A 26,854-nucleotide genomic window follows, 5' to 3' on the forward strand; every position below is an offset into this window, starting at 1 on the left:
ACTGCTGGGCCTGGGCAGGACAGGGACGAGCCTTTAGGAATTACCCCTGAATCTCCCACACAGGCTTGACCTCTAACTGGCAGTGCCAGCACACCCACCCCAACTCCCCAAGGAATCCAAACCAGACTCTTGCTTCTGCCTTGGGAAATCATGGAGACAGGATTCTCTGGCACTGCCAGAGAAGAGTGGGCATCTCCCAGAGCCTGGAGGGTATGTAACCTCCTGAAGCTCTCTGTGCTCTAGATGAGCCCTCCACACAAGCCACACCCACAGCTTTAGAGCTCAGCATCATGGATGGTTTATTTAAAAGTCATGGAGAGCATAAAAACTATAGATATTAAAGATATTTAAACAGTCTGCTGAGCCATGCTAGCCATGGAGTCCATGGAGTTTACTCCTGCAGCACTGGAGCTTGTTTCTCTTTTCTTTTCTTCTTGGCTTTGTCTTGCTTCTGCTGGGTCTCCTGGACAACACTCTCCTTGGTTTTCTTTGCAGCTGGAGCCTGCTCAGCTTCATTATCTGCAGCACCTTTTCTTTTTCTGTTTTTCCTCTTCTTTTTCTTCTTCTTCTTGTCAGCCACAGCATCTTCATTGGCAGTGGGGAGGTCCTCACCTCCTGCCTTTGCCACTCCATTCTCCTTGCCCCCCTTGTTTGGATGCTTTTTGTTGCCACCAGGCACGAGGCCTTTCTTGTGCTTGGGGGTTTCTGCTCCCAGGGGCTGTTCCTCTGGGGCTGCTGGTTCTCCATCTTCCCCTGGTCCCACCCCATTCTCCTGGGAGCCTTTCTTGCGCTTCTTGCGTTTCTTGGTCTCTGGCAGGAAACCTTTTTTCTTCTTCTTAAGCAGCTCTGCTCCCTGTGGTGTTACTGTGGGTTTACTGGCTGTCTTCTCTTTCTTGGGCCTCCTGCAGAGAGAATGCCAACAACCAAGAGCAGCTTAATTTACAGCCAGGGAACAGCATGATCCATGTGACAGGCAGCCCATGACCAGGCAGCAGCACCAGACAGGTGCAGAAGCACAGGGTGAGGATGAGTGCTGTGAGGATGAGGGTTACCCATGGAGGTGGGTAATGCCTGCCTCTGGCCCTGGCTTTCTTATCTTCTGGCAACCTGATCAGGCATTAGACATTCAGTTCTGTGTTACAACCCTTCTCCATCAGGGACAAATCCCAAGATGTAAGCACACAGAACAGTGAGCCCAGAATCATTCCAAACAACCATTAATGAGCGTCTCCACCCCACCAACCAAGGAGCTCCATTAAACTCCACCCTGAACTTGCTGCCTTGACTTCCCTTCTCTTTGCACCTCCCCAGGTCCCCCCAATGAGCAGGGCAGGCAGGCAGGCCCCAGGCCAGGCACAGAGCCAGGATGCCCAGCACACGTACGTGTGGTTCAGCCAGCGCATGACGTTCCAGTAGAGAGAGTCGAGCCGTGCTGATTTCCCAATGTCTTCCAGCTCCTTCAGGGGGAGCAGCAGCTTCTCCACCTCTGTCAGCTTCACATTCAGCTTCTGCAAGAGGCAAAAGAGGAGATCTGCAGAGTGAACCATGGAGGGGCGCTCCCAGCAGCAGGGACAGGCCATTCTCAGGGGAAGGCCATGGCAGCAATTACCAATCCTGCCTGGCTGCTCCAAGGCACTGCCTGCTCTGTTTGCACCACTTCAGTTTGGGGCAAGAACTGGGGAGTCACACCATGCCATCAGGTACTGGGTTTGCTTGAAAACTTGAGTTTCTACCATGAGAGGCATGAGTCTAACAGAACTGCAGTGGCATCAAAAGAACTGGAGGGTCCTTCAGTCCCCTTGCCTTTCCTGTCCATGGCTGGGAGCAGGGAAAAGAAGACACATGACTGGAGCCAGCCAGGAGAAAAGCAAAGCATGTGCAGTCTGGTTTCTAAAGATCTGGCACCCTCTTCTGTAACCCACTGCATAATCCAGGCAGAAGGGGGTGTCTCAAAGGCTATTCAGCTCCTCCAAGAGTCTTGGAAATAATCTCTCTTCTCCACCCACTTTCCTATTAGGTCTTCACAAAGAAACAGGCTGTGACCTGAGCTCTGGGCTTATCAGAAGGAAACTGGGCTTCAGCAATTCTGCTGCTTGTGGTGTTTTCCTCCAGTAAATACAACCAAATTAGGGAGGTATTTTGTCACCTATAGAAAATCTTGGCATGCTCAAGAAGTAATTTTTTAGTAGGGCAAACAAAGCTTCACTTCTGCTCTTAAAGCTGTTAAGTCTGGTTTTGGGAATCATAATCTCTGGAGTTCAGTGCAGAGGAAAGAGCCATCACCTGGGATAAAACCCACCCTCACTGTACCTCAGGTTGTATTTCTGCTGCTAAGAAAGCAGATGCCACAAGTGTTTGCTGAACATTGCACAGATTTTCCTCTGGAGATCAGCTCATAAAGACTATGGATCACTCCTTCAGACAGGAGGGCTCTTCTGCCCTCAGATCCAACCACACATTCCCTCTAGAGGTACTTTTGGTAGGAAATGAGGTGGGATGTAGCAATCACAAAATCCAAATGTGACATTTAAAATATGCCATTTGTCACATACTGGGTCACACACTCACCTGCTCTGTCACAGTTTTAAAGAGAAAGTTCAACAGCTCCAAGCTCTTGATAAATTTCTCTTTGTCAGCCTTCATGATGGGTTTTCCAAGTGTTTTCAAACACTGCAAATTAAAAGATGGAGAAGAAACACACATTAGATGGGGAAACAAATCACACTTCACAGGAGAAAGCAGAAAAGAGGTAATGAAGGCAGGATTCACCTGTTCTGGAACACAATCCCCACCAAACCCTGGAAAAGCTCAGGAAGGCACTTGGTGAAAGCTTCTGATACCCAGTTTAATTAAGAAACAACCGGACAAAGTAAGATCAAGCAATGTTACAGAAGCATAACCTTGCTGCTGTCCATAGTTTCTAAGCTAAAGCACAACTGGAGATGCTTTCCTGGAGAAAAACAGGCACAATAATCCCTGACCACACCCTGGAAAGGCCAAGAAGCTGCCAGACCACAGACACACCTGATGGACCACAGCTACTGAGCTTCAGGAGCTGGGATTTACACATAAAGCATTACTGCAAAAATCCACTGATACTTATGCCCAGGAAATCCCAGGTGCCAGCCTGTAACAGGGCTTGTCAGGCTTAAGTTCACTGAAGTAACTGAGGGAAAAGTCTCCCCTGTGTTCTCTCTGTGTGCTGCAGGGTTTCCCAGACACTGAAAGGTCTGGCTTAGAGGAAAATCACGACTAAGACAGGTTAAATAAAAGGCAGTGATTTACAAAAAGGGCACAAAATAGCCATAAAAAGGCAACTGGATCAAAGAGGCAGCCCAGTGGCTCAGGAGCACTGATGCTCTGCCTGCAGCTGGTCCTTCATGGTCCTTTTCCTCCCCATTCTGCTTCTGTGTGGACACAGCACAGCAAACCCCACACAGATCACACTGATATGAAAGAGGATTTGCAGGGACAAGTGTGCTCTGGACAGTGGCATGTCCCATCAAAGCCTGCTTCCCTAGAGAAGGCTGCACTTGTGGCCAAGCCCTCCTTTCCTTGGAATTTGGACCTTTCAAGACAGCCAAGGGGCAAAGCCCATCCCACACTCAGCATCCTCAGTTCCTCAGGCTGAGAAGTGCCTGCCCCAAACCTGTACCCAGCTGTGGTATGTGGTTCTCTCACAGATCCTGTATTCCAATCAGACTGGAAACAATTTAAGGATTCAGCAAACTATTCTCCATCTACATCAGCATAAAGCTGGCAAATAAAATAAAAAATCCTTACAGACACCGAGAGACATAAGAAATCTGTTCCCCAAAGCAAATTCTTTCAGTAATGACACTCACAACAGAAAAATAATAATAATGCCCAGCAAGAGCGTAAGGAACACTGTCAGCATAAAAAGTGGGGAGACAAGATAACATGTCTGCAAAAACATCCTTCAAGTAGAATTCTCCACTATCTGTACAGGCTCCACACCCTGGGAGTATCTTTTTTAAATAATAAAGATACAGCTATTTCCTGTTCAGGATGGTCCTCTCCAGCCCTGTGTTAGAAAGCCATTCTGCTGGCTGGAATTCAAGCTGCAACTTCATCTGACTATCAATAACTTGCTAATTACTCTATTCTGATATAGACAGATGCACTGCAACTCTATTCCAGAGCTGTCATTAACCTACAAGGTCACACAGTTCCACAGCTCTGAAGTCTCCCAGGTAAAAAGAGAGACAAATATAGGGGGTGTGATTGGAAAAAAAATAAATCTTCACATGTAGGATGCAACACCCCACAGGTCAGGCACATTCAGTTTATTAGGCTTACCACTAATAATAGAAAAGGTTGATTTACATAAACATTTTCTTTGTGATTTGAAGAACAAAATATTGCCAGGCTAATGGTCTTCCTTGTGGTTAAATCACCATTCAGAGAGGCTGTTAAATTGAGATCCTTATTTTGCTGAGTTGTGCACAAGTTCACAGTAAGAGAAAATCAGCATGGATTGTCAGCTCCTTGGGACAAGAAGAATCAGGGCAGTGCTGTGAGATGGAGCCAAAGTGAAGTCAACTGTCATTTTATCTTTTCAATATACAAACACTTTAGAATTAAAAAGGTGTTAAAAATAAATTGCATTTTCTCTTCACTGTACATGAGTGATGTAGACAACTGCATTTAAATCATGCTGGCTTGGCTCTGCCTGTTCTTGCTGCCCTGATGCTTTGAAGAGTTTGAAATAAATCCTACTGAAGTCAACAGAAAAGTCCTGTAGCTCTGAAACAACACCTGAGGGGCTGATTTTCAGCAGTACACAAGCTTTCAGGTGCTGGGGAAACTGGGACAAACATCTAGTGGGGGGTACCCAACCAAATTCATGCAAACCTGTGGAAAGAAAGGAGTGGTTGGCCCAGTTGGAGATGGAAAACATCAGTAGTCTAGAGACTAAACATCTATATTAAAAGCAGTGTTTTGCATGAATCTGGAAACACAGCCACACTTCTACCAGTATAGATAGCCAGAAGCAAACTGGTACAATTTAGATGCTCTGCAAACAAAGAGCTCCCTACTGAAATGGATCAGTTTAAAATAGCTCTCAAAGTCCAGGAAGGAACAAGGAGGGTGAGTGGAGAAGCCAAAAAAGCTGCAGAGAAGCAGCAGATAATTCACTACTACAGACTGTACAATTTTCTCTAGCCCAGAAGCAGGATTGGCTTTAAGGAAGCTGGATTCAGGTAAAGTTTTGCTATTTCTCAACATATGCCTCCTCCCTTTCCCTTCTGCTCCAAAGGCTGTAAAACAAATTTGCTAATAAAGCACAAAACCACCACCTCTCCATGTGGTAGGTTGAGACAGCCAAGCCTCCCTAAAGACTTGAGCCCAATTCCTGCTCAGCCCAGAGTCAGTTATTACCTTGATCTCACCACTCAGAGCACTTCCCATTAGCATTCCATGAGAAGGTATCTCTGATCAGGCATTGCTTCATTCTCCTCCTCCCAAGAGCAGGGAGTACACAGAACTGAGCATTTGCTTCCATGGGATTTGTGTTCTTTGCTAGATTTGTGTTATTTGTGTTAGCATGAGACACCAACACAAACACTCTGGCTATGTAAAAGAAGCTGACTTTGGGCTGGGACTACTGGCAAACCTGAGGAAATGGCTCCTATGGAATGAAATCCAAAGCCTCTTCAATGGGAACTGGGTGCAGAAGTCAAAAGCCATTTTCCCAAGAATTTATATAACTTAATCTCAAGTAATTATAAAACTTCCTGCTACACAGGGTACCAACCATTGTCTGCATGCTGTGTTCTGCTCCCTCTCAGGTTCCTGAGAGATGAAATCAGCTCTGCCACCCAATTGCAAAGGTCAATCATTTTACAGGCCTAGTCTGATTTTATTTGTGGAATGTATACAATCCAATCATAAAATCAAAGCAAAAGCTATTATGTAATAGATGGCAAACTGCAACACATGGCAAACATGCCTTAAAAAGAGAAGCAGTGTTTCAGTCCTCTGCAGCACTCTTGAGAGAGCCTTGAACACTGATCACATCACAAACACTTGCACAAGGCTGGTAAAGATGTGTTTTACATAGCAGGACTGAGGCACAAAGCAAGGGTTTGCTTCCAGCTATGCTGCAGGTCATTGGTGGAGAGTCAAAGGAAAACCCAGAAGAACTTGTCTAACCACCTGTAGTGTGATTCTCTGCCATCCACAGGTACCCAACTCCCTCTCCCTGGCCTCTGAAAGCATTACCAAGCCAAGGGTCACACAACCCAATTACACAACACTAAAAACAGAGAGACCACATGATTTATACACAACAGCTACACTGGCATCCCCTGCTAATTTATGTTGTTTTTCTCCCTTTTTCTGCTTTTCTTACTCTGCTGCTTCAGGAACAGCCAGTCCCATTTCACAGGACCTCAGTTACAGCTCCAGCTCAGCAATACCTGTGATGGTTAATCATGTCTGTACATCTGAGCTGCCAGCAGATCTGGGCAGGTCATTTTCCAAAAGGATAACCTATGGAGGCAATTTTCACAGCTGGGACTCCCATCTCACCTCAAGCCAACACAGCAATCCAGCTCCTGCCTCACCCTATGTGGATTCAGCTGGCAGAGATGGTTTTGTCTTGTTATGTCAGACATGCTGCTTCCAAAAGCCTCTGGCTGTTTCTGGAGGAGGGAACTCCTAGACCCAAAGTTCTCTGCTTCTCAGATTTCTACAAGGAGAACTGCACACTGCCAGCATCTTAACAATTACTGGGGTTTTATTATATCACTCATTCCTGTATCACACATGAATATATCCCAACTATTGCAGGATCCAGCCTCTGTTCCATGTCTCATTGCACTTCACAGCACTCTCCCATCTTCACAAAGTGTAAAACAAGTCAGTCAGAGTACAGGAGGTGAAAAGCTGCAGCAGTTCAGTCACACAGGTAGGACAGAGAGCTGGCAGGGAGTTATAACCACACAGCTCAGTTCTAAAGTGCAAAACTCCCCTGAAACCCATCACAGCAAAAGTGCTGCATGTGCACCTAGAGCCAAAGTCAGCATCCCAGCCAGTGCCCAACCCCCCTGCAGGGGAGATGGCAAATGCTGTTACATGGAGCCATGCAATGTTTCTGGAACTTTCCACACCCACACCTGCCTGCACCTCTGCCCCCTTCACTGGGGGACTCAGCCCAGACTCACAAGACACAGCAGCAGCTCAAGCACCACAGAGTGCCCTGCCACCAGAGACAAGCTCAGCTCCCAGCTGGAAGTCTGAAAACCATTTCATATTTATGCACTCCCAGCATGTCCTTCAGCCTAGTCCACTGTTTGAAACAAAGAGCCCTTCCCCTCCATGGGATCAGCCTGACAGATCCATCACTTGGAGCTGAAGAAGCCCAGCCAACTTGCATTCTTCCTGCATTCTGTGCTACCTCCATCCCTCCCCCTCTCCCACACAGCAGACCAGAAGCTGATGGATGAATGTGTGGATGCATGGCTGGACACAGAGCCAAGTCCTTCCACAGACACAGCCCTGCATGACCTTACACCACTGGACAGCCCAGGGCTCCTCAGGTAAAGCCTCTTCTCCAGCAGCAGAGCTCAGCAGAGCTTGCACCCCACAGAATGTCCCCAGCCACAAGGAGGAAGTGCCAGAGGTCTGAGCTCTGAATGCTGAGATCCCAGCTGTGCCCCAGCTCCATGCTGCATGCAGCATCCCAGAGCAGTGGCACAGCCTGGGATGTTGCTGGTGCTGTGGCTCAGGTCCCTGTGGTGGAATCACACCCAGAGGGACCCAGCAAGTGCATTTGGGGTCCTACAAGCCATGTCCAGTACCTGAGCCAAAGCACAGGATTTCCCATGTCACCACACAGGTGAGGCTCAGGAAGGGCAGAGCCTTCCTTTGTTATTGAGGGGTTAAGAAGAAACTGGAAGGCTGCAGTGTTCTGTGTGCTCACAGCTCCTGTTACTATCCCATGTGAGCACACAGAATGTTCTGTATGCTCAGTATCCCCTTGCCTCTCCTGTTATTCTGCTTGTGCTTCTCCTGAGAGGGAAGAGTCAAGCCAGCATCATTCCCCCTATCTCACAAGTAACGTGATGCCACACAAACTGACAGAGCTTCCCAAACCCAGACAAGCTAGCCTCAAATATTTCCTTTCATGATAATATTCACTATACAATAGATCCCAAACCAGAACTCAGGGTAAACCATGGAAGACAAAGAGAGGAGAGAAGAGCAGTAAGGCTCTTCACTCCAGATTTCACCTATCCACAGAGCCACATCCATTTCCAACTCCATGTACAGTAATTTCACCATTATAAGACGCACCTGATTATAAGCTGCACCGTGACAATACAGAGTGTGATAAAAGGTATCTGTTCTATCACCATCTGTTGAGGGTGGGGGCAGTGATCCTTATCTCCATGGCAGATACTCTGCTAATGGGCCATCCATTGAGACCAGGCAGGGCATTGTTCTTTATCTTTTCACAACCCATCCTTCCTCCAGCCAGTCATTTTCTGCTCATGGCCATTGAGTCCCACTGTGGGACTGATAAAATTACTGCATCCCATTGGGAGTTGCTCCAGCCAGGGGGAAGAGCCCAACATTTCTTACCAAGATAAAAACAGAGGTTTGGGGACACTAAGGGAGCCCCTTTCTCCACTGGACTCCAGAGGAAAACCGGATTTCTCCACATCACCACTGGAGCTCCGGAGGGAAACTGCACCTTGTACAGGAGCACTGCTCCAACTGAGCCATGTCTGTCACTGCAGGAGGATGCAGCCACCATGGAATGGGACTGCTGCCAACACCCTGCCTGATGGGGTGTCAGGTTGTACTCTGACTTTGTCAGGGTTTGGAGTTTGTTTCTTTGTAGTGCTGTATTTCTATTTTAATTTCCCTAGTAAAGAACTGTTATTCCTAATTCCCATATCTTTGCCTGAGAGCCCCTTGATTTCAAAATTATAATAATTTGGAGGGAGGGGGTTTACATTCTCCATTTCAAAGAGAAGCCCCTGCCTTTCTCAGCAGACACCTGTCCTCCAAACTAAAACAGCAACTTTTCATTCTTTGTCCATATATCAGCCACACCTGATTATAAGCCGCACTTCAGGTTCGGACCAAAATTTTAGTCGAAATGGTGCAGCTTATAATGGTGAAATTACTGTACACAGGTACACAAGGAGAGGTTGCCACACCACTCACTGAGCAGCACCTCAAGGCAGAAAAGAAGCCCTGACAGACCCTCCTCCAACCATTTTCTTTCACAAAATTTCTGAAGACCAAAAGTCTAAATGTTCAAAACTTACTTCCTTGCATCTCTAACACAAACAAGTCATCAAGAAATGCTCCCAAAGCGTGAGAACCACCAAGTTTCTGCTTGCCCCTGACTGAGAAGAAGGGAAGGCAGGGGACTAAGCAGACTCACATGCTAAAGGGTGTAAATAAAGACATTTTTGGTGATGCTTATTTTGGCAGTTATTAGAGGAAGGAGACAAAAATTCCAGAAGTCATCCTCACAGAAAATGTCAACACTTTCCCAAGTTTAATGATCTTGATTTTTTTTCCCGAAGTCCATATGAAAATGCAGCGGGGAAAAAACACACAGGACAGCTGAGGGAACAGAGGAAAAGAAAGTCTCCACAGAGACATCCAGTATTCTGAAAGCACGTCAAAGATATCAGTTAAATCACTACCGGCCTCATTTTACAAGCAAAGAGGCTGAGAAAGGGCAATGAATTAAGAATTTATAAAGATGGACAGATAAAGGTTCAGGCAATCTTCAAGGAAAAATATTGAAGGATGGCTATGTAGAGATTTGATGAAGTCACTTTAATAATTTATCTCACTACAAATTAAGACACCGATAATCAAATGCGATGCCCTTCAGAAATTAAGGGCATGTCTGCACTGCAAGGGCAGTCACTATATCCCTGTCTCCCCTGCATATTCTCAGGAGCTCCAGGGAGTTCTTTTAAATCCCTCACTGAACAACAGCACATTAACAAAAGCCTGGAATGCTGTACAACAATGGTTTTCAGGGAGCACACAGTAACTTCTATGTGAAATGGAAAAGGGCCTTGGGTTATCTGTGCCATCCACCCCTTCCCAGGTATGCAATTCCCTATCTGTCCACATTCATGCCTGGCCAGTCCAAGCCTAAGCAGTCAACCAAGTGCATGGAGGCATCAAATGCATGTCACTGGGATTCTGTGTTACTGCCTGAAAGCCTCCAGCACTGGTGACTGGGAGTGCTTTGGTCTTGCACTGAACCTAGGAATGAGATTCTGTCAGGGATTTTACAGTGCAGCATGCCTTGATCCCATTGGGGTTTCCAACAGCCAACTGGAACACTGTCTGCTCTGCCTATTCCTTAAGACACTGACAAAACAAGCCAAGGGAAAATCAGTAGTAAAGTTTCTCTATTCTTATGATGTACTTACTGCAGAACAAAGACAAAAGAAAGCCTGAGGTAACCACTGTGTTCGAGCCAGAAAAAGCACTTTTAACAACAGTTTTCTCAGGGCTGTTTGGTTTTGAAGTTCACAGCCATCAAAATAAGTATTTTCTGGACTATTCCCACTCCCTTTGACTTTCACATCATAACTGGGAGTTTCAGCATAAGTTGGGAGTTACACTGAACACCTCAGTTCAGGAGGGCAAGCTGGTCCCTAGGAAAGGGATGACAAGAAAAGGTAATGAAATTATGCATTCAGAACCTGGGACTTCCTGCCCTCAATCTGTCAGTGAGTTACTGAAAAATTGGTACAGGTTCAAGATCTCTCCAAAGCCAAGACAGCAATTTTGTAACATATAAAAAGAAAACATAAATATATCAAACAAGGGAAGCAAACACCAAAATGTACAGACAGTGACAACTGAGAGAGCTGAAATATAAAATGAGGTATTTGACTGAGAGATCAAATTGAGACATGCTGGATAGAGTGCAAAAGAGTGTGTGGGCCCTAGTGGATTCAGGGATCCCTCACCAAAACTGGATGAGAGCTCCCTCTTTGGAATGTGGAACTGGACCTGTCAGGCTCTGCAGTGACTTCACTGGGCTGTTTGGGGCAGCCTCACAACAATCAGCAGAGGTGACCATGGGACAGAGATCACTGTCCAACACACAGGGATGTTCTGGAGCCAAGTCAAGAGACTGTCAGATTGGTCATGCCCAAAAAGGGTCTCTGAGATGTCTCAGGAGACCCAGGTTTGATTCTTGGCCCAGCTCCCAGCCAAGGAGTGTCACCTGTAAAACAGGATGAACGGCTTTAGCAAACCAAATCCATTATGTCTTGGGTTTCTGCAAAATACTTTCTCCATTACATCAACAACTCATTGCTTTGAAGTTCCTTTGTAAAGCACTTTGAGACCAACTGATAAAGAACAAAGCTCTCCAAGAGAAGATGTTTCTGTCAAATGTTCCAGTATCCCAGGTGAGCTCTGCCACTTACAACATGAAAAAACTCTATTTCCTTATACCATGAACACAACTGAGCCATCCAGATCCCCAGTCAGAACACACCTGAACAACTGCAGCAAGACTCTGCTTTGTGTAAAGTAACTGTGTAAGATTTGGGAGGCCAAAACTGTGCCAGAAGTGTTTTTCTGTTTCCTCACCTTTGCAGTGCAGGGCTGTGGATGACACTTTGTGCCCAGGTGACCCAGAAGCACAAGCCAAGAGCATCACTAGCAAGCAGGGACACCTGATGGGACACCAGGACCTGCCTCACTGACAGTAAGGAGAGGCAAACATGGATCCCTCATGGCCATGATGTATGTTTTGTAATCATGCTTAAACAATGTGGGAACAAATAAGGTCAAGTTAGCTTATGTAAGCACAAGAGCCATTGCCTTGCAGCAGCTAGAGCTGCTATTTCAGGAATCTGTCTCTTCACTTAATGTTCCTGGCTGTTGATTCTCCCTCATCTGCCTCTTAGCTTTGCCTGCATAATTCAGTGATATCCAAGACTGCACTTGTCTCACATTGTTGCTTCCCCAGTTCCAGCTCATATCACTGCCTAACCCATCCCAGATTTCCCTGGTGAGGATGCTCCTCACCAAGGGATCTCAGCTGGTATGCAGTGCAATGCCTGAGGCAAGACAGGAAAAGCAGGTGGACACCAGCAGGTAATATCTTGTCCTCTCTGACAGCCTTAAACCTGCCAGGGCAATCCTGCACCTGGGGAGCTACAGCCTCCTAGCTGCAAATGTGACCCAGGACACAGAGTGTGACAAAGCCTTCAGTCTCCTTGGGAGCAACAGCACTGCTGGAATCACAAGAGCACATCAGTTAAACAGCTGCAAACCTCTCCCTGGGTCAAAGAAAGGTACAAAATTCTCAAATATTACCTTTTCTTCCTCTCAAAACAGCTATTTGTGAGGGACAGTAGCAGTAACAGCCAATGACTAATACAGTCATTTCAGGCAGAGGCAGGGCAATAAATAACATCATTTTCCACAGCATCCCACAGCTTTCAGTCCAGGTTCTCACAGGTAAGCACCCACACCTGCCAGCATCTACTCACATACTCACCTCTAAAATCACAGACCTAGAATGGCCCATGGAAACAAGTCTCAGAAGAAAAGGGATGAGACTGAGCTGCAGGAGAAACTCAGAGTTCTGCAAACATCCTCCCAGACTCCAGCTAAGCAGGAGCTTGTGAGGACAGCAGCAACCAAAGGGTTGTTGTTTAGTCCAAGCCCTTCCCAGACAAACTCACCCCAAAACTTCAACATCAGGCCTGGAACTTCTGCCCAACCTGTCAGAAGCTGACAGCTTTTCTGTCAGCCAAGCACACGACTTCCACCTGGAGCTTCAGGGCTAATAAACTGCTCAGCAAGTTACTTTAGAGGTGGAATAGTCTCTGACAAATACATACTTCCTACAGATTCTAAATTTCCTTAGTTCTCAGCCTCTGACTTCTACTACAAGAGGTTTTTTACTGTCTTTAAAAGAGATCAGTGACACTGTGAATGTTGTTTTACTACACCATCGAGCTACTACACATATTTACAGCTCTTACTCAGAGAAGTGAGCGTTTCTGCACCACCAAAAAGACACAGAATTCCTTCTGCAGCTTTAGAAAGTCTTTCAGCACAAGTGCCAGCCTTTGGCTATGAATCAAACCATTGGGTGGAACATAAAGCCCTTGACCCCTTCTCACTAGAGCAATATTCAATGTGCAGCTGCCCCAGCCCCACAGGGCCACACCAGCTGGGTGAGGTACCTGGGGGAAGCAGGAGGAAGGGAGATAAAACTCCCACATGTATGAACACCAACAGCAGTCTGCAAAAATGTTATCTCAGGACTTTTTCAGGCCAAAAAGAGAACCAGCAGCTCTATGCTACTGCCACTGAACAGTATGGGAGGCCTCCTGCCCACAGGGTAAACCTTGGACGACCCAAACAAACTGACAGTATTTCTCAGGAATTTTTCTTTAAACACACATGACCACAGAAATGAGAGGCACTGAGGAAACTTTAATAGCAAAGCTTATTATAATCTTGGATGGGTTGCAAGTTGTTAAACTCTCCCTGACAAGAACAACATAAAGGCATTGTAAATGTTTGTGGTTTCCCAGTGAATCACTGAGCTCTGCATGCATTCAGCTGCTAGAGAGAAACATGGAAATGACCAGGTTGGGAGGAGTGGCATGTTTTATGTAGCTGAGAAACAAAATCATACCTGACTCCACCCATTGGATTCCTGATGTAATCTTTAAATAAAAAGTATTTAATGAAACTGCGGATCCAGAATTATAAACAAATTCCCTGGTTTGAACTTGCTTAGATTGTGTTCCTCCTTGACAGAAAGAAACAGATTCATTGTTCTATTTCAATATAGCAAATTATAGAATAGCCTAAATTAGCATGTAGCCAGCATCTGAGTAAGTGAGTAATGAAAGCTACCCTTAGAAAGAGGTCATTATTACAGTTACGTAGAAACTCCAAGACTGGAATCTCCCATGTCATCAAGTTTAGTCACCACATCACAACATTAATTTGGCTGCTTGGTTTCCCCCACACCAATCCACAAGAATAAAAGTGAGTGGCATTTGTTTCTTCAACCTCCTGTCCCACAGATCATCTCCCACGTACAGCTGCACCCAAACACTCTCCTCAGGTACAATTTGCACTTACCACGGACTCAGGAGCCCTGCAATTCCTGCCACTGTTTCTTCTTAACAAATGATTTTCTAATGTATTTTAAGGTTTCCCTGATGAACAATACTAGCAGGACAGCCTGGTCCAGAAGGCCTGCAATGCACCAGGAGTCAAAAGTCCAGTTCACCTCAGCTCTACTTTTGTGGCCCTGAAGTTCATTCCAATACAGAACTTGCATGACATGTCCTGGAATTATTGTTCACAATACCATTCCATTCTTTTTGGTTTTTCTTTTATTTTTTTTACCTTAAATTGATCTGTGTATTGATGAGTGTATTCCCTAAAATTCAAGCTCTGTTTCTTAGATCAGCCTCACTGAGCTGCACCAAGGACATCACAGTGGTGTTACAAGAATTCTGCCAGCCTGGCAGGCACTACTCAGAGCTGGTGCCACCAGGACAAGGTCTGTAAGACCACTCAAGCTGAGCACAGTCCCAGACTGCAGTTCTGAGACCAAGCACAAGACAAATGAAAGCAGCACCCATTAGGTGTCATCTGTACTTCAAACATGTTGGAGTTTGTTACCTCTGTCACTTGGCTGAGGCTTCTGGCGATCAATTCCTCCCATTCCTTCTCTGTCATGAAGAGCTTCAGTTCACGAAGTGTCAGAACTCTGTGGAGAAGCAAACAGGCCATGGCCTGAAAGAGAAAGGGGAGAGAAGAACATGAAACTCTCCAGGGAATATGATAAATACCCTGCTGAAGTAAACAGCTCCACACACCAGGGGAAGCCAGCTTACAAAGGCTGCATATCCTCACCAAACAAGAATATCACAGATTGACTTGGGTAGGAAGGGATCCTAAAGATCATCTCATTCCAACCCCCTGTCAGAGACCAGAACAGGGACAGGGACACCTTCCCCTATCCCAGGCTGCTCCAAGCCCCATCCAAACTGGCCTTGGACACTTCCAGGGATGGGGCAGCCACAGCTTTCCTGGGCAACCTGTGCCAGGGCCTCACCACCCTCAGAGAGAAGAATTTCTTCCTAATATCCAACCTAAACCTGCCTTCCCTCAGCAAAAGGCTCTGCTTGAAAACATTCTCTAGGTGTCACAGAGTCACCCCCCAGGAGATAGGGTGGTGGGTTTTGGTTGAGTGCACATATATAAAAGAGAAGGTCAGAGGGGAGTGGAGGGATCATTACAGTCCTAGATTTAGGCACAAATATCCAAAACAGGTTTTAGCAGCTGCTCCAAGGGAATCACTGCCTGAAATCCCCAAGTTTTCATGCATCACCTTTGAATGACTGCACCCTTTACTGTGTCCTGACCAATGCAATAGGCACAACTAATTAAAAAAAAAAAAAAAAAAAAAAAAAAAAAAAGCTGGCAGGATAGCAAATGCTTCCTTTCCAAGGAATACTAGATGGGAACTGCTGTTCAGAGCAGCACTCAGCCTAGCCCTGGAGTCAAACTTGCTCATTAAGCCTTTACATTAACAATGAAAATGCTCTACAGCAATGAAAAGAATGGCCACTAGAAAACCAACAGTAATCTGCAATCTTCTTACATATCCTTTTCTATTCCAGAATTCTTATGTTAAGGCTTTCTTAGGTAGGAGAGAAAAATGCAGCATTAGTCAAAGCAAAATAGAGAAATGCACAAAATACAGTAATGAGGATTAGTACAAATAGCTTAGAGGATTTAAGGGGGAATTTTTTGTAGCAGCATGGAGTCAGTGGGCAAATTCTACTCATATAAAGAAAAAAATGTTGCCTCTAGCTGCCATCACACAGACCAAAATTGAATGCAGCTACAAATATCAAAAATCAGAAGGATTTACAAGAGCTAATCTCATCCAAAGAAGGCAATGGCTGCTGTTTTTTAACCACATATCACAGAAAACAAATGAGCAAAGTTTGTAAAGCTCCTTATGAAAGACATCATTGAGATTAAAAGTCTGAGACCTCAAGGATAAAAACAACCTGGTGACACCCAAGCTGGCTTCCAGGGACCCCTTGGGTCAAACAGAAGCCACCTGAAAAACATGAAGCAGGAGGCTAAAAACTTCTCTTGAGTAATTTATAGGGAGCTTTACTGAATAATTCAAAATGAGCAAAGAGAAGAAATCCCTGGCACTCCTGAGAGCAGAGTTGTAGGTAGTCAAACAGAACAGGTGACAAGCTCAGGGAGGTCTGTGTTTGCTACACAACACATTCCAGGCTCCTGGGACAGACAGGATCCTGGAACACAGGCTGCTCCCTGGAGAGTATCAGCACTTGTATCTGTTTCACAACAGACAATGTCACACATCCTTGCAAACTTACCACCAGTTTGCACCAGTATGGCCAGTGAAGAGAATTATCCAAACAGAAAGAGCTTTCATTACACACAGAAATTCTGTTCTTGACTGGAACCAATGAGACTATGTCAGAAGATTTCTGCTCATTCAATGACAGAGAACACCCAAACCCCATCTTCAAGGCAGGTTTACATATTCCTTGTAATTATGGGGAGGTTGTGTCTTACAGAACAAATTATGGCATGTCTGCATGGTTCTACCAAATGTAGTGGAAAGTCACTTCAGTGCAATTACAAGGGAACCCACAAGGACTGTAATTGTTTCTGAAAGGCCCAGGCAGGGTCACAGACCTCCAGGCACAGCTCTTCTCTGACAAACACATTTACACTGCAAGGGGATGTGGAGCACAGGAGGGTCTGTGAAGGCAAACTGGGATATCTCAGGTTAACTCCAGAGGCACCAGTGACAAGGTCCTGCTCAGGAGCTGCTCCAGTCAGCAGTGATAGGAGCACTGCAAGTTAATGAGGAAGAGAACTGGGAGGAAATCAAAGCTGTTCAATGGAATGGGAGCTCTGGAGACCTGAGACTCCTGCAGTGCACTGGGAACAGTCCCTGAATGGGACCTGCTCCTCAGTAGGCACTAAGCTTGAAAAGTATTTTAAAAGAAAGGAGGGAAAAAGAAACCTAAACCACTGAGCATTCCCTTCTGTGTGACATAAATGAGGAAGTCAGAACACCCAATCATCTGAGGATCCTGGCTGCTGCTAGCACTCTGCAGTAATTCTGTCACACTTAGAGCTTTCACACCTCCAGCCTGTGCATCAGATTCCAGTCAAGTGAAAATATGTTTTCAGTTTCACGTAATTAAACCACTGCTATTGCTCTACTCAACATTATTTTTCCTGATTGTTTTTTAAACCAATGATAATTTAGCGCTAAGCACAAACAACTTTTCTCATTCAAAACAATAAAAATAAAAGATTTACTTGTTGGTTGAAATAAAATTTGGCTTAAGAACATCTCAGTCAGAGAGTAAACATGATACTAATAACTACAGGGTGATGAGTATCATGCTGTGCTGTATTTTAAGGGTATCATATTCATCCCAGAGTCAATGACTCTCTGTTCCTAGAGCTGTTATTAACATACAGCCCTTGTATGCCTATTCTTTCACAGCAAACTGAACAGCTCAACAGCAAAAGTTAAACCACAGGGAGAGGGACTGACATCAGTGAACTCAGCCAAAAACATCAGGAGCAGAACCAAACCTAAAATCAAGTTCTTCACTCCTGCTCCAAGGGTAAACCAAACAAGAAACACTTCTCAATCCTCCTGCTGATGAATCCCACCTCAGCAAATTCAAACCAAACCAGGAGAGGCACCAAGGTTTCTTTAGAAGGTGCAACCATCACACATCACAAACATCCATAAGCACATGAAGAAGGATCCTGAATGTCATCAGAAGATTGCTTAACAGGCAAATGTACCCAGAGAAAACAATCTAGCAAGCAGAAGCACAAAGCTGCCACATCCCCTTGGAAAGCAACAATCCTCAGCAATGGTTTTTTAAGCCACAATTCATCTGCCAGGGCTGAGAAACATCAAACCACTGGCTGGGAGGGCATGGAATAGCTCCCTGTAGAATAGTCCTTGACAAGATTTGCAAAAAGGATTTTGAACACTCAAAGAGCAATCATTTCCATGATCTTCAGGAGCTTCACCAGGCAAAAAAAGTTCTGCTTTATCACCTAATATAAGGGGAGCTAAGAGTATGAGCTCTTTGCTAAGAGAGACCAAAGTCAGTCAGAACCTCAGCAGCCATTTCCTTGAGGTGGCAGAGAAGCAGCTCTGCTGTTGCATTTCATTTTCCTTGTTTTATCTTCTCAAATCCAAGGACACAATGCAGCTGAAAGCAGACACTGCTGAGGTGTGACATCCATGAACATGGGAGGGAACATTCATCATCCCACACCTGCTTTACAGGGCTAGTCAGAGATACCACAAGCCACTTTCTTGTCCATCTCAACACATCCCACTTTTTGGGACTGCAAACACTCAATGTTTTTAATAAAAATAGCCCAAAAAAGAAAATGAGACTGCTCAGAGGATTTTTTGAAGCCATCTCCTGGAATGAGGATCTTCCCATCCCCAGCCACTTCTGGAAACACTGGAGCACCACCAAACGGTAGCAGCAGTACCAGTAATCCAAAAAGATCTTCTCAGAAATGAAGAACAGTCACACAATTTACCTGTGTTCAGATCTCTGATGCAGAGGTTTCATCGAGACTTGAAACACAAAACCACACACAGAGCACCTCAGGAGGAGCCAAGCCACCCCAGCTAGTTCAAATCTTTTCCATCAATACTTTCAACCCTTGCCATTTCTCACAGCTCATCATTTACCCTTAATATATTCATGATGTGGCTTTTATATATGACCAGCTGCATGTTTTACCATCAAATCCCAGATCAGCTCAATTTGAAGTTTGGAGAGTACTTCCACAAAACCCAGCACAGACCTGAGCTCAATCACTTGACAACCCAGCTGTCTCTCTCCCTCCTGCCCTCCCAGCATCACTGGTATTTTGGAATGTCTTGCAAGCATTTGGCAATTCTGGAGGCTGGCAGAACAACACTGTCCCCAAGAATATCATAGAAGACTCTCTGCATTTTCTCAGTGCCAAGCCAAGCCTGCTGTGTTCCTGACAGCCCTATGAGAGAGCCAAGTATTATCAACACTTCACAAATGGACAAAAAATAGCAGAAAACTCAGAGTCCCAGCTACCAAACTCCAGTCCAGTTCAGAAAAGAGGGCTGTCATCCCCCCCATATGCACAGTCTCTGAAATGAGAATGTGTGAGAATAGTCACAAGCAGTTGACAGCCAGATTAGAGCTTTTTCTAAAGGAAAAAGTGGATTCTATGCACTAGAAGCCACTCAGTTGCCTAATCAAAACATTTTCTCCTTAATGTCACTTTTTAAAAAGATCATAAAATAGTAAAAGCAATAAAATAATAAAAAAAATACAAGGGAAGTCTATTCAAGCAGGCACAGTGGATACACATACAGACTCCCACATACATCTATCAAGCATAAAACTAAATAAGGCAGAAAGGCTCATTATCATTATGTGGGAGCAGAGAACAAACAATAACTGAGGGCACTGCTGACCCTAAGATTTTCTGTGGCTTTGTTCATATCTCTCTCTTATCTACAACAATTACACAAAATACCATTCTGTGCAAATGGTTGTGATTTCTTTCTGAAACAGGCAATGTGCTCACTGCAGTAACCAGGATGTGCTGGTAATTCCCAGGTGTGCTCACCCACCTTAGTCAGACACTAAAAAGGAGTGTGAGTGGAGTTTGTAGAACAACCCAACTTTATCCTGCACATGAAGGACAAGATATCTGGCCTAACCATTAAATGTGTAATGGATTAAAGCCCTACCAATCCAGCCTCTGTTTTCCTATTGAAAGCAGGTATCTAACACAAATAGGTCAGAAGTTGCTTTCCCCAGTCACCAGCCAGGTGAGCTGGATGGAAGGGAACAGATCAAGATGTTCTCAATCACTGCAGTTGTGAAACAGAAAAAGAACAAAACAAATAAGCCTTTGCAATACTGTAGAGATTCTGTTTGCAATCCTAAAGAGATGAAGGCATGACCTAAATTCAGTTATTTTTCCAAAGAAGAGCACTCTGTTAATAGAAGGACACTTGTTTCTGATGCAAAAATAAACACTTTTCAGTCCCAGCTGGTTTAGAGTACTGGCTGGAAGTAGCTTTGCAAACAAGTGAAAAAAAAAACTGCTACCCAGCCACCACTGCCACCATCAGAGGAGCAGGAACCTTAAGATGTGCCTGCACTGTGACACACCAAACACCAACTCTGAGTTTTCTCACAGCTCTTCGCTGGGTGATCCCAAAGCAGTTTGCAGGCTACAGCTGAGTAACCCTTCCAAATTCCCTGGCAGCCACTTCCAGCCTTCAGGAAAGAGGCAGCAAGTTTGCCTGGCTTGCCTCAAGCACATGGCAGGACAGAAAGTCTCATTAAATCTGACCCAGGACAGTGTTTGAGCTTATCACACCTCCTCACACTCTGTGAGAGAAGCAGTGGGGAGTTTAAATGCTAACCAAAGACATGAAAAGGGATTTTCCTCATCTTTCTGCCCCTTGTTTTTACAGTATGAATAAAGTTTATCACCATGAAACATGCTACCAGTGTGGCAAGAACACCTTATTCCCTTTATGTTATATAAATATGTAAAGAAAACATTTTACCTGAAAAAATTACAGGTTTGTGCAACTCAAATACATTTTTAGAAGTGAAGAAGCATCAGGAGGTTTAGTAGTATCAACATTCCACTGCTCTTGGAAGTCCAGGAGACAAAAACATACAGCTGGTATCACACCACAGAGACCACTGGTACTTCAGAGCACTGATCTCTCCTTTCTGGCACAGAGCCTGCCCTGCCAGCACATCTGACTCAGTGCCAGCACACAGCATAAAGCAGCAGCTCTCAGGGTGTAATCCTCAGCATTAAGACTATTCTACAGCAACAGGGATATGGCAAAAAATAATTGCACTTGTAGAAATTCTTTCCTCCCAAGTCCTTTGAGACTGCAATCTCATGAATCACATGCTGCATTTGTGACAAATGCTACCAGGAAAGCTGGGTAAAAGAATAGAGGCCAAGAATATGGGAAATTCTAAATAAGTTTGGTTTTTTTCATTTTAATAAATAACTAAACTATGAAATAAACTCCTCAGCTATCTATTATTTATTACATGTTTAAAATAAACCAACCAACCCACTCCAAAATCCAAAAGCTCCACCTTAGAGCAGTATTGGTTACAGGAGAACAACCTATTATTGCTACAGAGCAGGAGATCCAGAGCACCACAGCAAAAGCCTCTTCCAATTACTCCTAAAGCTTTTTTAAAAAGAAAACAAAGAGCATCCAAAGCCATGAAGCAAGTGCCAATGTACCCCCATTTCTGCTCATACAGCCAAACTATTTTAATTTTACATTCACACTGGATGTGGGATGGAGACAAAGGCTCCAATGGAGCAGTCTTGAGCTTATTTCAAACCAGGTTTGGTTCATCCATTTGAGTATTCCTGAGCCCATGAGCTACAAGTCTGTTTGATACTGGTTTGGCAGCTGAGTCCAAGTTAAAAACTCAGACTTTAAGGTTATTTCAAAGGACAAATTATGAGAGGGATGGGACAATAAGACCCACCACAATGAATCTGTTCCACACAACAAATTCCCAGCAGGCTGTTCAGAGGCAATGGCTGTGTGTACCATGTAAGCTGTGTATACCATACAAGCATGGAATGGTTTGACCTGAATGGGACACCTCAAATTCCATCCTGTTCCACCCTGCCAAGGACTTCCATTATCCCAGGTTGCTCCAAGCCCCATCCAACCTCACCTTGAGCACTTGCCAGTTTCTCTGGACATCCTGTGCCAGTGCCTCAGCACCCTCACAGGGAAGAATTCCTTCCCAGTATCCCATCTAATCCTGCCCTCTGGCAGGGAAGCCAATCCCCTTGTCCTGTCACTCCATCTCTTGTTTCCAGTCCCTCTCCATCTCTCCTGGAGCCACTTTACTGAAGGGGTTCTGAGGAGTTTCTCTTCTCACCTGGTTCCAGAGCAGAGGGGCTCCAGCTCTTGGAGCATCTCCATTGGGGGAAGATAAGAAGAGGGACACAACAGGATTCTTTCCAAATTTAAGGACAAACAAGAAATCATGCTTCAAGATCCTTAACATGTCAGTATGTTGCTCACTGAACAAGCATCAAACACCAATTATTTACTTAAAACATACAAATTTTTTTTAAATGCTTTAGATATAAAAAGTGAAAGCCAGAGGTGCTTAAGAAACATTTGCCAAATCACTTTTCCTCAATCCCCAAGATGTAACACACAGCATGTGCCCACAGACATGATTCACACATATTTCAAATCCAACAGGAGGATAAGACAAAGCCCAGGCTGTGGCTTAAGAAAAGTATTTTTGGTAACAAAAGCTAATTTTCCCTCCTCACCACCACTGAAACAAGGCATACACAAATAGTAGAGCCAAGATGTCATTTAGTAGCTGTCTAAAAGGTTTCAGTGTGGAAAGTGCTCACACCTTCTGGTGGATTGATAGGAGAATGTGGCTGGCATGTTCAGCTGTGCAGAACTGCCCATGCAAGGACATGAGAGCAACAACACAATCATTTATTGGTTTAAAAATTAGACATCAGTTTTACCCCAAATTTACAGTAATTTCACGACTATAAGGCGCACCCTTTTGACTAAAATCTCCCCCCAAAACCGGAAGTGCGCCTTATAGTCCGGTGCGCCTTATCTGATCTACAAAGTTGCGACATTTGCCACCCCGGAAGTGAGAGCCCGTCGGCATCGGGGCCGCCCCCGCGCGGGGCGGGTCCGCCGACATTGGGACGGCTCCCTTGCGGGGGGTGTTAAAGCCGCAGGGATCGGATCGGCTGCTGCGCGGGGGGGGCAAAAGCCGCAGGGATCGGATCGGCTGCTGCGCGGGGGGGGGCGAAAGCCTCCGGAATCACGGCGGTCGCCGCGCAGGCGGGGCGAAAACCCCCAGAAGCACGGCGGCCGCCGCGCGGGGTGGGCAAAAACCGCCGGAAGCACGGTGGCCGCCATGCGGAGAGGGGGAAAACCGCCAGAATCGGAGCGGCTGCCACGCGGGGAGGGGGCAAGCAGCTGGAATCGGGGCAGCGGCGGCACGGGGCAAGCCTGCCGGCATTGGGTCACCCGGAGCGCCAGGGAACTCCCGGAACAGCGGGGCCCTGGGGATGCTTCACGGAGCGGCGGTGGGCATAGCCCGGCCCTGCCGGGTACAGGCAGGCCCGGGAGCCAATGGCTGCCGGATTGAAGCGGGGCCTCGGCCAGCAAGCGTGCGGGAGGAGCTGGGGGCGGAGCCTCGCTGCAAAAAAAAACCCGGTGCGCCTTATAGACCGGTGCGCCTTATCTGATCTACAAAGTTGCAAAATGTGCCGGCTCCCGGGGGGTGCGCCTTATGGTCGTGAAATTACTGTACCCTGTTATCCCTCTGATTAAGGGACCCAAGAAGAGCCTTCCCTGCACCCTGTTCTGGCTGGCTTCTCTGTCCTGCCTGGCACAAGGACAATGTCACTAGACAATGGTGACTGAAAGCACAGAGAGAGCTCTCACTCCCCACAAGGACCACAAAACATCCCCAGTATGATCACCTGGCTTTGGAGCAAATTCAGTCATTCCTGCTACAAGCCAGTGTCCTCAGACTAACAAAATGGCTTTTTCAATGCATCCCCACAGTGACAAGGTGTGATACTGCTCTCTAAGGTCAGCAGAACACAAGCAGGACACAGCTTGGCCAGCACAAAAGCTGTCAGACTGTCAGATGGCAGTTTCCAGGTCTGTCCTTCTGCCTCCAGAAACAGAGATCACATAATAATGCAGAAGTAAAAACTCATCAGAAACCCCAGCCATCATCCACCATCCCCTGCTCCCACACCTTCACAGTGCTCCAAACCTCATGCTCTGGGCCAGAAAGCAGGCTCCTCCCTGAGTCTGGCCTTGCCAAAAAAAAAAAAATAAAAAAGGAGATTTATGAGCTCAGGAATAAAATTCTCTGTGCTAAAAAGTGATGAAAACAAATGATGTTTTACAGCTTAAATTAAGTTCCTGCCACAAATGGATGAGAAAAATTTTGCAAGGCTGGTTAATTACAACATGTAAAGCATTTAAGTGACACCTAAATCACATTTTACAACCTTGGACAAGAAAGGCAGTATCAGTGTACTCCCACCAAACATCCTATGTCATCCAGCTCTTGCCAACCTGCATTGCAGCCCAGTTTCAGGCACCTTTACCTGCTCTTCCTTCCCAGTAAAAATGCAGATTTCCACAGATCTGGCAGGAACCTCCAAGCCACTCAGCTTACAAATAATTAGCACATTGATAATAATTGCCATACAAGACATGTTTTGCTCATTTGACCATCACCATCATGTAGATGATCTGTTTAGGCTTTCTTGAGCACAATGAATTCTGTGGGTTTAACTTTTATTCCTAAACCTCTCCCTCTCTCTGGCTGGTTTAAACATGCAGAACAGCAATTTGCAAACAAAAGGGGTTGAGTATCTTCCTAAGATTGTTTGAATTTACATCCATACAGTAATTCCCAGTCACTATCTGAACAATGGAAAAAATGGAAAAGCAATCACCTGCTCATCATCAGCTAAAGCAGCAGGTGAACTGGATCCCTCATGTCCAAGAGAAAGGCTCAAGACCAAGACTCAGGCATGACAAAAGTGCCTCCAAGTAGAGCAGAACCACAGGATGTGGAGTGAGATCAGACCTTGGTTCTACTTTGGATACTCTACTTTTGGATTTCAGGTTTTGCTCTCTGGAAGCAGAGACAAAACTGGCTGCAAAGGAATCTCCATCCTCCTACTCCTCGTGCTAACTCCCCTCTCCTCTCTATTTTTATTATTCTCCATAAACCTCTTCACCTATGGCTCACATCTCCTGCTCTAGGCAGGAGCAGGGAGAACTTAAGCAACCACTCACACAAGTTATGATTCCACTCCTATTCCCAGGGCTCTGAAGAGCAGCACTGACTGATCAGATGAGCTGCTCACCTCATTCTGCTGTGACTGAGGACTTGCCAGACAACACAAAGTTTATCCCATTAGTTACACTAGCACATCCTCCTCCACAACCTGAAGCATGACAAGCACTTTAACCACTGCTGCTCAGTCTGGCTGAAAATGTGGATTGAGCTAAACCTCACACAAACCACCTTTATATAATGCAGCTGCACCTGCAAGAGGTGTGTCAGTCTAGACCCTACAGGTAAAGATATTCATTGATTTCACTGACACAGTCCCAACAGATAAGTGTGAAATGTACTTGAGAGAGCAGAAATCCCAGGACTAGCTGCCCTGACAGATTATATATACAGCCTGCAGACCATATCTACAGCATTCACTCGCTCACAGGTTTCTTCATGCCCTAAACCACCATTACTTTGTTTAACCAGGGACTCTGCAAATCACATTCTCTTCACTGCTGCCAAGAAATGGATTTTTTCAATTCTTGGTTCTCCTACAAACAGTGCTCTGGAGGCTGTTCTTGCCAGAGGAAAAGCCTCAATTTGCACTTGACAAACCAGAGGGGGACAGTCTGCTCACTGCAGGACATCTGTGCCCAGTACCAGTGTGCACAGGTACAGCTGCTTCCTTCAGCACTGTTCTGTTGGCAGCTGGGAAAGGCAAAAAAATAATTAAAGACAAATTATAGCTTCCTCCTATGGTCACCACAGTCCAACAAGACAGTGACACAAATAAGAAGCTGTTGTATTGTAAAGAGAGAAAAGAGCAGTAAATACATTCAGAGAGATCTGACAGTGCAGTTTTTCAGAGGATATCTCCATGTTAAATGCTAGGGTGCATTGGCAAGTTTTCTGCCTCAGATAAAGGGTCTGCAGGACATTTGTCCAGTCTAAGCAATGAACATATAGAATAATACACAGGACCCCTGGGCCAGGCCTGCCTGATGGCACTAGATACCAGCTCTGAATATTTCACTGGCATACAACAAATGGTGAGCATGCAGGGCTGGGGAAAACCTTGTGTTTTCTTTCACAGAGGCCAACAGGCAGACCCTTGGGACACAGCAATCCATACTGACTGCTGCATCCACAGTGACTGCTGCTTTGGTCAACACAGAGATTCATTTCTCCCTGGGGTAACCACTTACCATATCAGGAAGGCCAATCAGTCTTAACATTTTGCTCCAAAAAAAAAAAAACCAATAAAAAAGTCAATACATTATTAGCCTAAATTCTTGGACAATGAAAAGATGCCATAATTAAGTGAGCCATGAGGACACAAGATAAATCAGCAACAGAACAAAGATTAGCACCCATGAGCTCTGATTTTTTTTGCTCTTCCTGTAATGCCCAGTTACAGAAGTGAAATAAATACTGGTGGGGAACACTGGTACCATGGGACATATTGAGACCAGAGGAGAAAAGAACAGGAATGGACTCTGTGCAATGCAACCAAGCCTCCCTTTCCCACATTAAAAATAATAATCAGAAATTAAGCCCATTTTCCTTCTTCTCTCCCCATGATACAGTCACAATTTTTTAAAATAATCTAAAACAATTTGGCTTCTTAATATGACCCTGTTTATTTTGGAGCATTTCTACTTTGCTTTTACAAGTTTCTCACTCTAAACATCAGGGCAAGAAATGTTCTTTTGCCAAGAAATCAAAGCAAAGACACTTGCAGGACATCCCAGTATCTAAGGCTCAAAGAAACCTCTCAGGAAATCATCTGGGACACTCTCCTTTCTCTCAACTCTGGCTTTACTCTTGAAAAAAACCCCAAACCAACCCATCCCCAAAGCATTAATTCTGAACTTTAT

The 26,854-nt window shown here is 45.3% G+C and overlaps 1 protein-coding gene across 1 annotated transcript in view; it reads right to left on the minus strand.

Annotated features, from left to right (window-relative positions):
• Window positions 1-282: 282 nt before the first annotated feature.
• MYBBP1A (MYB binding protein 1a) overlaps window positions 283-26,854 on the minus strand; it is a 57,473-nt gene continuing 30,901 nt past the window's right edge. Inside the window, exons 24-27 of the mRNA XM_033078428.2 lie at window positions 14,689-14,802; window positions 2,569-2,670; window positions 1,384-1,508; window positions 283-902 (exon numbers count right to left, since the gene is read on the minus strand). Coding sequence (XP_032934319.1) covers window positions 392-902; window positions 1,384-1,508; window positions 2,569-2,670; window positions 14,689-14,802 — 852 coding nt within the window. The 3' untranslated portion in view covers window positions 283-391. The remainder of the gene's footprint in view (window positions 903-1,383; window positions 1,509-2,568; window positions 2,671-14,688; window positions 14,803-26,854) is intronic.

This window comes from Catharus ustulatus, chromosome 22 (genome assembly GCF_009819885.2).
Source record: "Catharus ustulatus isolate bCatUst1 chromosome 22, bCatUst1.pri.v2, whole genome shotgun sequence".
Taxonomy (NCBI): domain Eukaryota; kingdom Metazoa; phylum Chordata; class Aves; order Passeriformes; family Turdidae; genus Catharus; species Catharus ustulatus.